Below are 15,284 nucleotides of genomic sequence, written 5' to 3'. Positions count from 1 at the left end.
TGACAGCAGAAACGTAGTGATGGAAATATTGGTTTCAAGATGAACATGAAAAATTTATAAACTGTAGCCTGCTTATTTTAAACATCGAAATATTCTGTATATCATATGTTATAATTTATATCAAATAAAATTATGTATTTTTTCTGAAATTAGGCATAGAAGCATTAGATGTTTATGATATATGAGATACTTTTATTGAACTAACTCTTTGAAGCTGTTGAAATCAGTTTAGTTATCAGACACAAACCCAAACCAAATATGATTATCAAGTCAACTCTGACTTACAGCAACCCTATAAAAGTGGAACTGTCCCTTTGGGTTTCCAAAGTTGTAACTCCTTAAGGGATTAGAAAGCCCCATCTTTCTCCTGTGGAGCGGCTGGTGGTTTTGAACTGCTCACCTTGTGAGCAGATAGGAAGTGATTAGATACCCTAATCACTTGTGCTCAAGAGTCAAACTTGTCACTCATTACACCACAAGGGGTCCTAGTTATTACTACTACTGAGGCGAAGAAGAAAAAACAAAAGAATAGCAAATAAAAGCAAACCCATTGCTAGTGAGGCAGCTGTGACTCACAGCCATGCCACTGGACAGATAGAATGGGCCCCCGGGTTCCCAGGGGCTTTCTGTAATCTCCACAGCAGCAGGCTGCCTCGCCTTTCTCCCATGGTTTCCACTGCTACCCTGTCAGGTAGCAGCCCACAGTTTAACTACTGGACCCTCACGGGGGCCTTATAAGTAAGGTAGCAAGATGTAAAAACATATATGATAATAAACATTCAACTTTGATAATTAGACAATTTCCTTAACTTTGTCATTGGTATCGAGCATTGTTTTTCTCACACAACTTTTGTTTTCTTTCCGATTAACAATTGAACAAGTGATTTCAAAAAGTAAGTTCAATGTGCAAACAGGCTAAAAAAAAATTGCGCATCCCACCCTTCGAGATGCTTGACGCCCATGAACAAAATCCGGGCTCTGGGAAATCCCAGGAGGGCACTTCTCTCCTTGTTCACCACAGGATGCTATTCACTGAACGCTTCTCAGCACATCCTAGAGTCCAGGATTCCCCCTCCCGCTTAAGAAATTCATCTGCAAGAATTAGGGGTTTCCTGGATTTGCCAATATATCATTTCATTACCCAAGATGACATGAAACTACTCTTTTACAAAACCTGAAAGTAAAAGACTAGCTAGAGTTAAGTAAAAACCTGTACTGTATATACTTGTGTATAAGCCGAGTTTTCCAAGCATATTTTTAATGCAGTTTTTGTGGTAAAATTAGGTGCCTCAGCTGATAGTCGGGCCGGCTTATGCTTGAGTATATGCAGTATGTGAAAATAACCTGCTAAATGCTTTAGAGATGGATTTCACCTATTATAACAGACCCTAGTAAGTGGCCTAGAGAAACAAAACAAATATAAAGGCCATTAAAAAATATGACCTTTTTCCATGTGTGGGTGGGGGGCTGGGGGGTATCTAATCACTTCCTATCTGAGTAGAAAGTACCCCTTGAGCATTCTGAACCACTTCTTCGGTGCAACGTTTTCTCTCTGAATGCCCCTACAAGATGCCTGCGCTCCAGCAGAGACTCTGCGCGTGGCTGTTCCCACAGCTCCACCACCTCCCTCTGCAGTTGTGGGGTTTGTAGGCAACTAATTATAGTTCCATGGGGAGTGCAGTGTTCAGTTCCCTGGGTGCTCCAAACAAGAGGTTGGGGGTTTGAGTCCACTCAGAGGTACCTTGAAAGAATGGCTTGGTGATCCACTTCCAAGAGTTCTTCACCTGAAAACTATACAGTACACACACGGGGACATTGTGAGTCAAGAGCCTACCAGCCTACAACTGTATTCTAGTTTTGAGGACCTACTGTTCAGTAACTCTGAGGCATTACACATTATCTAACCATATATATCTTAAGAAAACTCAAAAAACAAACTCATGGCATTGAGTCAGGCCAACTCACAGGAGCCTATAGGACAGGGTAGAACTGCCTCTCTGAGATTCAAAGACTGTAACTGTTTGTGGGAGTAGAGAGCCCTGTCTTCCTTCCTCAGAGCTAGCTGGTGGCCTTGAACTGCTGACCGTGCAGCGTACAGTCCAGTGCATAACTACTATAATACCAGGGCTCCTAAAAATAGGTCCTCAGTATGTTTGAAAACTTAAAGAGGAGGATAAAATATTGATTTCCAAACTGTTTAAGTGGATAGTTTACATAAAAATATGTTTTTTTTAACAAGGGAGTACTCCCCACAAACTGGAGTTTTTTTCCATGCTATACATTTAATATTTTTCTACAACCTTATCACCTTCAAAGTATTCTCCATCACACTTGATACATTTTTCAAATCTATGATTCATTCTTGGAAAAATTTTTCAAACTCATCTGTTTGGATGTCTGACAAGACCTCCCTCACTGTTTTTTTTCCCATCTCTTCTGTGTCATCAAATCACTGTCCTTTCATGTCCCATTTCACTCACAGAAGCAAAAGGAAGTTGCATGGAGCAAGGTTACGTGAGTAATGTGCATGGGGCAAGAGAGGCATGCTGGTTTATTTTGCCAAAAAATGGTGCACTGAGATGGCTGTGTGAACAGGTACATTGTCGTGGTGGCAAAACCAGTCTCCCATCTGCTACAATTCAGACCTTTTTTGTTGCACACTATTACGCAATCTTTTCAGAATCTCTAAATAGAAAGTTTGATGAACACTCTGTCCTGGTAAATGCACTATGATGAGTCGACACTTTTGTCTATGCAGGACGTTGATACACATAGAGCATGAGGCTTGCCATCAATTGACATTTCACCTTTTTTGAAATGAGAAAACCATTCGGACACTTGCATTTTCCCCATGGCACTGTCCTTGTAAGCTGTGTTCAACAGCACAACAGTTTCTGCAGCATTTTTCATGGGCAGGAAACAAAATTTCACAGCTTCACACTTTCCTCTTAAATCAGCCATCACAAAAAAAAAAAATAAGGTTTGAGCGAAATTGCTTTTTTTAAAAAAAAAACCAAAACAACTCACTATGACCAGAGTGAACCTTCTCAGGTGACGCCACTGAGTGCACTAACTGAAAGCTCCACTCTGCCCATCACAACTCCAGTTTTTTTTGGGGGGGTACCCCCTCATATGTGCATTCACTTTACACATAGTAATTTTATTCTTGTGCCCAGCTGATTCAAATTTATTTAAAATAGACGGCGTAAGGTTGCAGTGCTGCCCATAATTTTGACTCTGAATGAAGGCCTTGTAAGAGTGCTTTATGAGGTGGTTTACTGAGGCATTCTGGAGGCTGTGACCAAGTCAGGCACATTTTCTAACCTGGAGGCCAAGGATAGAAGAGGGAATCCTTGAGTTATTTCCCTTGGGCAGAGTGGTTCAGAGACACCTAGAGGACTTCTCAACAGATTTATGTTCGGAGCCCCAAGCACAGCGTGGCATAACCAGGAGTGACGAGCCAGCGAAGCTGTTAGATTCACTGGCACACAGAGGCTAAAAGGTCTGACCTTCACCACACTTTCACCAGAGCCCAAGTCCTTACATTGAGTTGCTGCACAACACACATGGTCCGCACAGCACATCTCCCTGCCTGTCGCCCAGGCTCAGATCAGTCGCTCCTTCCTGACTTTCTTTAATCTCCTTCCATCACCACTCCCTTGTGTCAACTGCAGATCTCCAAATTCCACTGTCAGTAAATACCTCGCTTTAAGCAAATGCAGCAGAGATCCTGCATTTCTTTGTCTTAAATAAATATCCATTTATTTCCAAGGCTGCTCCTCTGAGTCCCATAAAGCGCTGCAGACAGCCCTGTCTTCATGAGTCACCTCTCCTCTAAAGCTGTGTGCTCCAGTGTTCCTGCAGCCACCTATAGGCTGCCACGTTCACTTCCTGGTTCAACAAGCATGCTGCAGCTGGCTTATAAATGCCCCAGCTATGACACCAAACCGTCAATGGATGTGCTCTCAGTTCTTCATGAATTCTCCCCAAGGACACTCATTCCTCTCTTTCATTTGGAAATGTTAATAATAACCCAACCCTGGAAAATTCTTGCCCCTCTAGTCTGTTATTCTTCCAAATACTTTGCATTTGTTCTTGATGCCATTGATTCCTTCCCCTTCATCCTCCACTATTTCCCCACTTGTAGTTACATAATCTGGTGTCAATTTGGGACGTGAGAGGATTAAGAGTGAAGGGGTGGAGTCTAGCCTGTCAATCAGATCATAGCCAAGGAGGCCTCTATGTGGGCAGGGCCTTCTCTTGAGAATTCTGGGACACTCCTCTCTCACTGTTCACTCTTTTGGAGATGCTCTATTCCCCCCGACTCTAATTAAAAATTTTTTTTGACTTTTAAAATGAGTCGGGGATCTGAACCCAACTCCCTTTCCATTGGCTGAGGGCAATGGAGAGCTAGCCCATCTCTCAGGACGGACTGACCCATGTTCAATTGTTGTTCACAGAGAATCCTTCCCCACTTTGGCCTTCGAAGTTCTCGAAGTTTGGATATTTGCTACCACCAAGATCTGCACCTGCGGGGCTCCACCAAGTCCGCGCCCTAGGCTTCAAGGCTCACGGCAGGGCCCTCCTACCCGCGGCGTAGCGTCTGCGGAAAAGTTAGGGTTGCTCCTGTCCCTCTCGTGTGCGTCTTGACTGCCGACTGCCGTGTAGGCCCTACGCTCCAGCGCCATCCATTTCCAGGGCTAGTTGACTCGGCAGGGGAGTTTTATACACTCCTTAGCGGATTCCGACTTCCATGGCCACCGTCCTGCTGAGAGATGCTCTACTGACAAGACACACATGGCACTACGCTGACAGACCCATGCCCTGGAAACTGGAGGAGCCACGCGGAGACCCTTGCCAGCATCAAGATGCTTTTACCGCCCCTGGCTCCCCAAGACTTTGCACCCAGTGGCCTGTGATTGTCCTATATTTGGTGTCATTGCCTGTGTTTTGTGAGTATGAAGAGGACTTTATAGATTGGTATCGGACATAGGGGCTAATATGGGACTTAGGGACTTAATCTGGACTTGGACGCTTTCTTAATATAGAATTACTCTTTATATAAAATTCTCTTATACACACGAGTGTCCATGAATGTGTTTCTCTAGTCTACCTAGACTAACACACCACTTCTTCCCTACGCCTGGACCCTTCTCTCTGTTACCCCTGCTCTGCTAATCGGAGGAGGAGTGCTATGATTAGCAAATAAGGTTTCCAAGGCCAGTTAGGCTGATATGAATATACATAGACACTGATGACCCATATTTATATTTGTCCTCGGTCAGTCTACCCTCACTTTCCTCTTATCCCCTACTTAACTTTTCACCATTTTCCTTTTCCTCATTTCAGTTCATAAAACAGACCCCGGGAGCCTGGGTTTCCTAGCTTCTCCTACTCTTTGCTGGATAAGCGTTAACTGCTCCCTCCATTGAGCAACCTTCACGTTCAGTATGAACAAGAGACAGCAATACAATGACTATGGTAATCACTCATCTGCCTCTTCAACGGCAGCACACAGCCCTCCAGACGGCATTCCATAAAAGTCTTACAGGAACTCCAGGAGGTGGAATGAAAAAATGAAGCACACCTGAAGCACGTTTCAGTCAGACTCTGACTCAGGAGAAGGAACTGACTGACACTGGGGAATGTCTCAGTCTGGGAAAGCCCCTGGTCATGAACGGGAGAGCAGTATTTGTGAGGACTGGTAAGGGCCTGACTCAAGTGGAGGCTTCCTGCCAACAAGAAGGAGGTGAGGGTTGTGTGGCTGTGACATCTGTCACTCCATTGATTGCCAGGGTTGATTCGGCTGATCTGGTTGGCTCGGCAGATGTCCCATTCACCCGTCACTTCTCCTTGTGCATTGGAAGCTGTGTGCTTGGTTAAAGAGGATGACCCTCCCCAATAAGAGGAGGCCCATCCTTTGATCAAGGGTATACGGGTCGTTGCATTTCCCTGCTACAATCTCCAACCAAGCCTCAGATGGAGGTAAGGTAATATAGGCAAGGAGGGTTCAACTTAAAGCTAAAGGTTTGCCTTTTTCCATGATACACTCTCACTGACAACTAGTAAAGACCCTATTGGACAGGGTAGAACTAACCTTTTGGGTTTCTGAGATGGGAAATCTTTACACGAATAGAAAGCCTCATCTCACTCCTGTTTTCTATGATAGCCTCTAGAGTGGTTAACATAGAAAAAGCGGTGAACAAGATTATCTCTTGGGAGTGTGGCAATGAAGTAACTGATTTTCATGTGACTTTAAGTGAGAAAACCAGGAGGTTGACTGGTGCTTTGACTTGCAGAAGGCTGCCAGCACTTCACCTGGGGTGGGACAAAGCACCCTGAAGGGTGAGCAGCACGAGGTGGAGCAATGATGCGAAGCCCCAGCCCCTGTCCGCTTCAGCATACTCTGTCATGGTGTAGTTCCCATGTGCTCGGGTATGTATGTATATGTATGTATGTATATAATTGTATCTATATAAATACATATGAAATATATACACATACATTCCAAGTTTTAACTTAAGTCAATCCTTGCAAAGTAAATGTATGGCTTGATAAGATTCCTGAAAATTGATAAGACAAATATAACAAACAAAGAAACGCAAAAACCCCTTATGGTAGAGTTGGTATACCTCCGCTGTCCTAGGAGAGCTTTTCTTGACTCACGTTATAACACAAAAATAGTGGTTGCCCAAACAAACAAGGAAGCAACGGCATTGTCCTACCAGATATGAAATAAGTGAGGAATCAACAAACCCACATAACTATCAAGTTAAGATTGACATCTAAACAGTGAGCAAGAAAGAAAGTTTTTAAAAAGAAACTAGTTCACAAAGAGATTTCTTTTAAATAAGCTGATCAGAATGCTCCATTTATATAATCTTATTGCTATACATGATGTTCCCATTTGTACAATTCTAATATGAGTTTTCCAAGTGACGTTCCACTAAATTTTAAACCCTCATGTAAGGTGAAAATATAGCCAGTAACTACCACCTTGACCTCTGAAAAATGTTTCACTATGATGATCACTAAAGTCAAGGGTACAGTTCCTCACACTCTAGGGTCAATGACAGCAGGGGATGTGTCTGTCTTCATTACTATGTTCCTATCACTTGATAATCGCCAATGAACACTTGAATGAATGAATATTATCTGCTTTGAAGCCAAAGACTTAATATTGTCCAAAACATTTAGTAAATTAAAATAAATGCCTGGTGATAAAAATAACAAACAAAACATAAACGCTAAAGGCAGAGATAATACTGTCATCACACCAAATCTTTTGAAGCAGTTACCCACTAACGGAAAGGTCGGCAGTTTGAATTACACACACAGACCTCAAAAGGGAACTCTAGCTCCCTGCTCTCTCAGGCTTACAGCCACTGAACACTCAATGGAAGAGTTCTACTCTGAAATACACACACGGGACCACCATGAGGCGAAAGCAACTCACAGTGGTGGCTGTGTCACAAAAGGGTAAACAATATCTTTAAAACAATGAACTTGCTGTGTCGCAGTACGAACATCAAAATGAAACATATCTCCGTGAGGACAAAAAGTGTTTGGCGTTCTCTTGAAAACATAAAACATTCTAACATTGTTGACGTCATACCAAAATGACGCTGTCTTTGCATGTGCTTTATAATGGATAGAATGTCTTTGTTCTGATGTATAAGAGGGGCTTCAAAAAGTTAGTGGATAAACAGAGTTAAAAGATAATGGAAAAATAAATAACTTTTAAAAAAGGATGATGGAATTTTTGTGTGAACTTTGTGCAGTTCTCCTGTACAACGTAAGAATAATCCCGTATATATGTAGATATGCACACACACACACACACACACACACACACACACACACACACACACACACACAGAGCCAGGCCCTAGTGTTTACTGATGAGTTCGATAATCTAAAGAAGTGCTGGAGAATACGACGTGGCTATTGCCCTGAGCTGCACTTCTCCCTGAAGTCAGGGTGGCTCGGTTCAGTTTCCCCTCAGCTGCTTCACCGAGACCCTTCCCGGGGCGTCACCCCGGGAAGCAGGCAGCACTCTGTTCTTCCGCCTTCCCAAGGACTGCTGGCCCAGAAAATTCTCATCAAAACGCTGAAAGCTACTCCTCCAGGGACAAACTTATTATCAGCAACCTTATCTTTTGACAAAAGGTTTCGTGTTTCCAGGAAAGCAATTTTATCATTGTTATAACAAGAACTCATTTTCAAATCAAGGCACGAACGAACAACTGTCTGAATTTCAAAGGACATGTGTTTTCAATACGTTCAAGCCCCACAAAAGCTAACTAGCACCTGGTACAATGGTGATTGCTAAGAGCTCTTTTGGGAAATGATGAGGATGCTTTGTAATTTGCAATGTTAACATTCACATGAAAAGAATGGGTATCATTACTCTTATTACAAATTCTAAATGAAGTATAATAAGATTGTACTATTCCAGGAAAAAAAAGGACCAAAAGCTAACTAAAATTTTAGGTTCTAATATGTTCCTGACAATGGGTTGCTGAGTGGCTTTATGAAAAATGGTTGTCACTTATTTTAAATGGATAGGTTTGTTTCAGTGTTTAACGTGTTTAATAAACTTTCAAACTACACAACCATTAAAAAAAAGAAGGAAAAAAAAGAAAAATGGTTGAACTACTTGAAAGACATTTATGGTTGTCCAAAGACATACTATTCCTTTGCCTTAAAAATGTCTGAATGGCCTGATCTCGCGGTCGCTGCCGGCCCTCTGCTGCATGCTACATCGACCACACACGTTCTGTAGAAGGAGCTCGCCACAGGGGAGCACTTAGCGATTGTTGAGGAACGGAGGACTTTCTTAAAAGGGTGGTATTTCTAGCTTGCCTGCTTGAAGAATGTTCCAAGTATCTCAGCTTAAATACATATAACAATCACGTGGAAACAGAGAGCTGCCAACGGGTCTGAGAAGAAAATGTTCTGCGATTGATTGTCGTGATGAGAGCCCAAATCTTCCTAAGATGATCGAACGAGTTAACTGCATGCTATGCAAAGTATATGCCAATAAGATTATTTCACAAAAGCTACATTTCTGACCGATACCTAATATAAATATTAGAGACATTTGTCCTGAAGTCAATCAGCTTACTTAACGCACTCATCTGTCCAAGAAAGGACATCTGTTTAGTGCCCTGAGTGTTAGGCTCTGACTGAGGGCAGCCCCATGCGCAACAGAAGAAAACGTTTCCTGACGCTGCAGCAGCCCCTCGGTCACCACGGTGCCTGTGCCCACTGTCACAGTCGTTGTGCCACTTCATCCCCTTGATGGCCTTCCTCTTTCTGGTGGATTTCTACTCTGGCGAGCATGCTATCCTTCTCAAAAGCACGCGAGACAATGTCTTGTCATGTTCTCCTCTAGGGAGCCGTCCAGCGGTACGTCTCACAACGCAAGATTCGTTCACTCTGCCAGCAGGCCATGACACACTCGATATTCCCTGTCCATCGTAGGTCAAGGACACTGCCTTTTCTTCAGTTCTCTCAGAAGGGAGATGTACCCTCAAAGTTAAGAAAGGGAGGTAAGAAAGGGTACTTACCTGTAAATTGTAGTCTTGCAGGATTTTAACCAAGGAATCTCTCAGATTGGGGATCTCCATGCCGTCCTTAATGCGGTGGATCAGGAGAATGGGGTCAACGTGTGTGCCGATGTTGTTTAGCAAGCCTGTAATGAACGCTATGAAAACACAACACAGCACAATGACCACGGGAGTGATGCGTACAGTAACATTTCAGGTCAGAAGCAACTCAAAGAAAAGGATGTTTCCTTCAGGTTAATAGGTAAAACCAGTTCAGTGTCTAAATCCCAAATAACTTTTTCTTTGCTTTGCTTGTGACATCAAGCAGAGGTTAAAGATAAGAATTTAAAAAAATTCAATCAGAAGTGATTATTTTACCTTTAGAATATAGTTTGCAATATCAAAGGGATACAGGGGTACAATTACTATTCATTGCAACTAATGTTTATGGATCAGTTATTATATAGTTTTCTTCAATATGCTGCAAAGCACAAATATTATCTGTCCCCATTATATAGAAAAGAGAATTGGAATAGATCACAGAGTTAGCAAGTAATGAGCTCAAATTCAAAGCCAGGTCAGATCTTAAAGTTCATGATGTTTTCCATGACCACCATTTTGCCGCCTTTAAGATCCATAAGCTTCTAACATATAGAAATGAACTAGATTCCTAGGAAATATTCATGTAACTACTGTAATCTGAGATCAACACTCTATTTCTACTAGGCTTCTGTGAAGGGCGGATGGCAAGAAGCCTTCTCCTCTACGTTGGACCTGTTACCAGGAGAAAGGCCTGGCGCTCGGAAAGGCAGTGTCCGTGGAACAGTACACCCTCAGCAGCACGCTCCGCCAGGGCAGCCACCCCGGGCTCAAGTGCAGGAAGGACGGTGAGGGCGGCCTGTGACAGGAGCAGCTGTGCTGCCGCATGTGGGCTTGCTCTCAGTTGGAACGGATTCACTCTATGGATCCTAACAACAACAACAACATCGATAACAAAAAAGACAACCAAAAAAGGTTTTGCAATTTGCAAATCTCAAAGGAGATAAACCCCTCCTCTTAAAAAAATGCACGTGCTTTTTAAAACTCCTACAGTGAGTTTATGAGTCGTTTCTGTGTGCTCACGAGAGGACTGGGGGTATTGCTTGTTTTCTTTCCAAGAAAGCAGACCCAATGTAAACGGTCAAGCTGAAGGTCCACAACGCACACATGTAAACATCTGGTGAGGCGAGTTACACAGGGGCCGGAAAGAGAAACGAAATGCTCTAATCGCAAACATCTGAAGAGCTGAACATGCACTATGTACTTTAAAAATAACGCCCCCTATGTACAAACAACAACATCCAACCCGGATGACACTTGATTGGGTTGATGTAGGCGGAGGTACACTACACAGGGGCAGCTTTCAAATGATCAGGTGCTTTGCCACACTGGGGGAATGCAAGGAGACATGGGAAACATTGAGAATCTTTATAATGCAGCTGACCTTTCATCTCTGTGAATCCTCGCTATATTTTTAGAGTAATATGTCTTAAAACAAAACAAACAAACAAACAAACAAACAAACAAACGTAAAAACCCGATTACTCCAGCGCTGTCTGGCTATGGTGAGAATGCACTGACACTGTAGATGGCTTGTCTGCTTACGTGGTTTGTCAATGGAGTACAGAATCAGATCTTCCCAGAGTTCTGCATCATCTTGCTCCTTGGCAAACTCAATTGCTTTGTCAACATCATGTAATTCTTCCATGATCATCTTCAGAGCACTCCGACTGTTACCCATTCGGCCTAAGATACAGATATGAGAAAAACTTGATTTATAATCCTCTAATGATTTCTTTTCTCCATGAGAGCGCATATCCTCTAATTTGTTGACACAGTTTGAAAATTAAGCTACAGATGGTTTCTTAGTAACATTATCATTCACTGCACTTTTCTGTCTATAATGTAGTGAAGAGCAAATGGCTTCTAGTTACTGGATGTGGCAGTTACATAACTTACTGTCAACTTGTGATGGGGCAGAATCTAGCCTGTCAATCAGGTTATAGCCAATGAAGCCTCTGTGTGGGCATGACCTTCTCGTGAGGATTCTGGGAACTCCTGTTGTCCTCTCAGGAGGCAGGAGAGACTCTCTACTTCGTCCTCCTGCTGACAAGCCACATGGAACTATACTAAAGCAGCCAGAGTCCTTGAGCTGGAGGAGTCACATGGAGACCCACACCAGCATTGAGATGCTTCCACCATCACTGGATCCACAAACTTTCCTTTCCACCCACTGGCCTGTGATCTTCCTGCATTCAGCATCACTGCACGGCTGTGTGAGCCTAAAGAGGAATTTATGGACTAGTATTGACATATGGGGTAATATTGGACTTATGGACTTGATCTGGACTGGGATGGGATGGTTTCTTAATATACAATTACTCTTTCATATAAAACTCTTTCTTGTACACCAGTGTCTATGAATTTGTTTCTCTAGTCAACCTAGACCAACACACTGGGTATCTGCTTTGGGCTGCATATTCATTTAAGTTCTTCATGTGCATTATTTCATGGGCATTTAATTATCACTAGACTTCTGGGATGAATGTACTACCCATATCTCTGTTTTATAGAAGAGGAGATTAAAATGTCAGGAAGACTATACAGCTATAAAATGGTAGTGTCAGGACTCAGGAGTTAAGGAAGAGCCTTGCTCTCATGACACGAGAATATTTAACAACTATGCTTTATCTTGGCAATTATCTTAAAGAGTCCTGGCAGTGCAGTGTGTTACACATTCGGCCGCGAACTAAAAGGTTGGTTGTTTGAAAACGAAACTTGCTTATTGATCTGTTTTCATATTAATGTTTACGTGGTCCCTTTGGTGCAGTTTTAATACAGTTCACGTAGCCACGGGAGGAACCAGTCACATACACCTGCACATTCTTCCTGTTATGAAGCTGAGACTCAGCCTCAGGGTCCTTCTCACCATGGACAGTGTTAGCAACTGATCACGGCCACCTGTGAACTAATGCAATCCCACTGGCTACCACTGCTGTAGTGCCGTACACACTCCTGTACAGGATGAGTGTTCCGCACATTTTTAATGCGGTTTTTGTGGTAAAATTAGGTGTCTCAGCTGATATTCGGGTTGGCTTATACTTGAGTATATATGGTATTTTGCTTTGCTGCAAAAGTTATCCCCAGTGTTTTTTTTTAAAATTAGTTCTTTAAAAAATGTGTATAGGGTTTTCAAATTTTTATAAAACCTGACCACATCTCCCTTTAGATGTTTCTCTACTTCTAAAACAGCGTAACAGGAAGAAAATATAAATCTAGTGCTCTTTGGGTTACACTGAGTTTCTCTGGAAGTAAACTGATAAGCTGCTAGAGGTTGTGATTAGAACCCCAAGACAAAAGCCACATCAAGACAGAGATCCTAAAGCACTTTCTGCAGAGGACGGTGGCCCTGTACCTAGACTGTCCCAGTTTAGTGATGCGCTGCAGTAAATCGGCAGGCCCGTAAATGGGGAGAGAAGCGGAAGATGATTTTTCATGATAAAGGCCAGGGAAGTCGTTTGAGGTGCAATGCTGCATGAGGGGAGGGTGTAAGTTGAAAAGACCATGGGCAGGAAGGGCAGGGAAGAAATGCTGGTGAACTGCCTACCATGAATGCGTATCTGTTGGATGGATGCCACAGGGTGTGTGCTGTAAACATTAAACTTTCCGGAAATTGTGTGCTGGTGAGCCGCTTAGGACTACTGGGGAAGGAGCACTTGTGAGTCGGGGGTAGGAGCAGGCGTCAGGGGAAAGGGATGGCTAGATTCTACCCTCTCCAAAATGCTCACATACAAGTCTATTTCCTTCAGTTATTTTTGAGTACAATTTTTAAAAACAAAGATTATATTTTACCAAGGTGAAGGCAATCATTTAAAACAAAGAAAACCAGAATAACAAACATTTGAACCCATCTCTCTATATATTTTAAATGTTGTAATGTTGACTGACACAGTGTTAATTCTTTTCTTAAGAATTGCTAACATGTTGATATCATAGCATAATCAAGTAACTCTTCGGTCTCCATTGTGCTACAAAGTTTCCTTTTTCATAAATTAAGATTCTTGTATACTTGGTTCCTAAATTCTGTGTTACCTTGATCTAAAACCTATGTCCATTCTCATGCAATGTATATGATGCTGCTACCTCATTTCTCAATTTATAGGGATTGAAATGAATAAAAGCTACTCACTCAGAAGATAAACTGTCTCTTCCACAAAATTCCTCTGTTGACAGATCTCAAGAGCCTTGAATGAAAGCAGGGTAAAAACGTTACTAAGGGTTACCAAAGTGGAATAAACATCAGCAGTCACTTAAACTTACAAGTTTAGAAGAATGTTCCCACTGCTTTTCTTTAAAACCAAAACAAAGCAAGCCAACAAACAGCAAACCAGGCTCCTCTGGCCTTCCTGGCGAGCGCACTCAATGGATTCTCAGGAGAGGTAATGCGAAGGCGCACCTGTTAGTAGGTCACAGCAGCTGACCCAAATCGGAACCAACTTGGGCTACGCCGTGAGCAACAGCAAAAGAAGAAAGGGTGAACGTTCCCCATCACATCTTCTCACTCTTTCCAGGACTACTCCTACCAGGGCCAGAGCCATCGGTTCGCGGCGCCTGTCCCCATGAGACCACAGCTCTGTGGGAGACAGACTGAACCAAGGCTTCGTGAACGGCTGCGTTTCCCAGATCGGACCCCACTGAACAAATGCCCGATAAATATTTGTTGTAAAAACAAATAAACTTACTAGGGATATTTCTATTACAATCTCACAAGATTTAAAAGAGAACTCTGTGCAGAGATCTCTACAAAGTAAAGCAGAAAATATATCTGACTGATCAGAAAAAAGACTGGGTTGAGAAAAACTGGCAGGACCCTCAGGATGATGGCCTTCATTTGCCCTTCAAGCCTGGAACTGAACCTCCTAACAACGCCTACAGAAAAATAATACCAAGAAGGAAAGCATGCACTCCTTAGTGAAATCAAAGGCAGGACTCCAAAAGGGCAGCATTTGTTCCAAAACAAAGACAGAAGACAGGCGCAGGGAAACCGGAAGAATTGAAATGGAGAATCCACAGAGGAAGTGAGAAGGGTACCATTGTATTGCAATTGTAACCAATGGCATGAATAAACTGTTGAAAAGAAAACCAATTTGCTGTGTAAACTTTCACTCAAACTATCAAATTACAAGAAAAAGTAACAACAAAAAGGAGTGGGCACAAAAAAATTTAAAAAGGAGGAAAACTAGGGGTCTGGAAACCTGGGAGAATTGTTTGTCGACTCCTTGTGGCTTTCTTGGAACCGGAACATCTGGTTTCCCGGGTTATTATCTTATCTGGCGCCGCCTACTGCTGACCTTTGGGATGTGCAGGGATGCACATGCAGGACCTGGGCCTGCTACAGCTTAGTCCAAACAGGGCTGCCTAGTTTGGACCCGGCCCAAACAAGTTCGTTTCAAACATATTAAAAGAAAAGAAAATGGGTGTGGGAAGGAAATAATATTTCATGTAAAGAAATGGGTGGGTACACAGAACAGCATTTCCTTTGGTGTTAAAAAAAAAGGGCAGAGTATTTTAAAATATGAAAAATCTAACAATTTAAAATGGTTTGGCACATTAACTGTGGACACGAGTGGAAAATAGTGGAGAGAGATGCAAAATATGACAATAACTAAAAATGTTGCTAACGAGGTGAAAGAA

The 15,284-nt window shown here is 42.6% G+C and overlaps 1 protein-coding gene across 2 annotated transcripts in view; it reads right to left on the bottom strand.

Moving 5' to 3' along the window:
* Positions 1–15,284, bottom strand: part of VPS41 (VPS41 subunit of HOPS complex) — a 216,769-nt gene that overhangs the window by 16,364 nt on the left and 185,121 nt on the right. For both annotated transcript variants that reach the window (XM_075558184.1, XM_075558185.1), the window contains 3 exons: positions 13,780–13,834; positions 11,196–11,336; positions 9,573–9,709 (listed from right to left, as the gene is read on the bottom strand). In XM_075558184.1, coding sequence (XP_075414299.1) covers positions 9,573–9,709; positions 11,196–11,336; positions 13,780–13,834 — 333 coding nt within the window. The remainder of the gene's footprint in view (positions 1–9,572; positions 9,710–11,195; positions 11,337–13,779; positions 13,835–15,284) is intronic.

Source organism: Tenrec ecaudatus, chromosome 9, assembly GCF_050624435.1.
Source record: "Tenrec ecaudatus isolate mTenEca1 chromosome 9, mTenEca1.hap1, whole genome shotgun sequence".
In the NCBI taxonomy this organism is placed as follows: Eukaryota; Metazoa; Chordata; class Mammalia; order Afrosoricida; family Tenrecidae; genus Tenrec; species Tenrec ecaudatus.
This window is presented reverse-complemented; position numbering and strand designations above follow the sequence as displayed.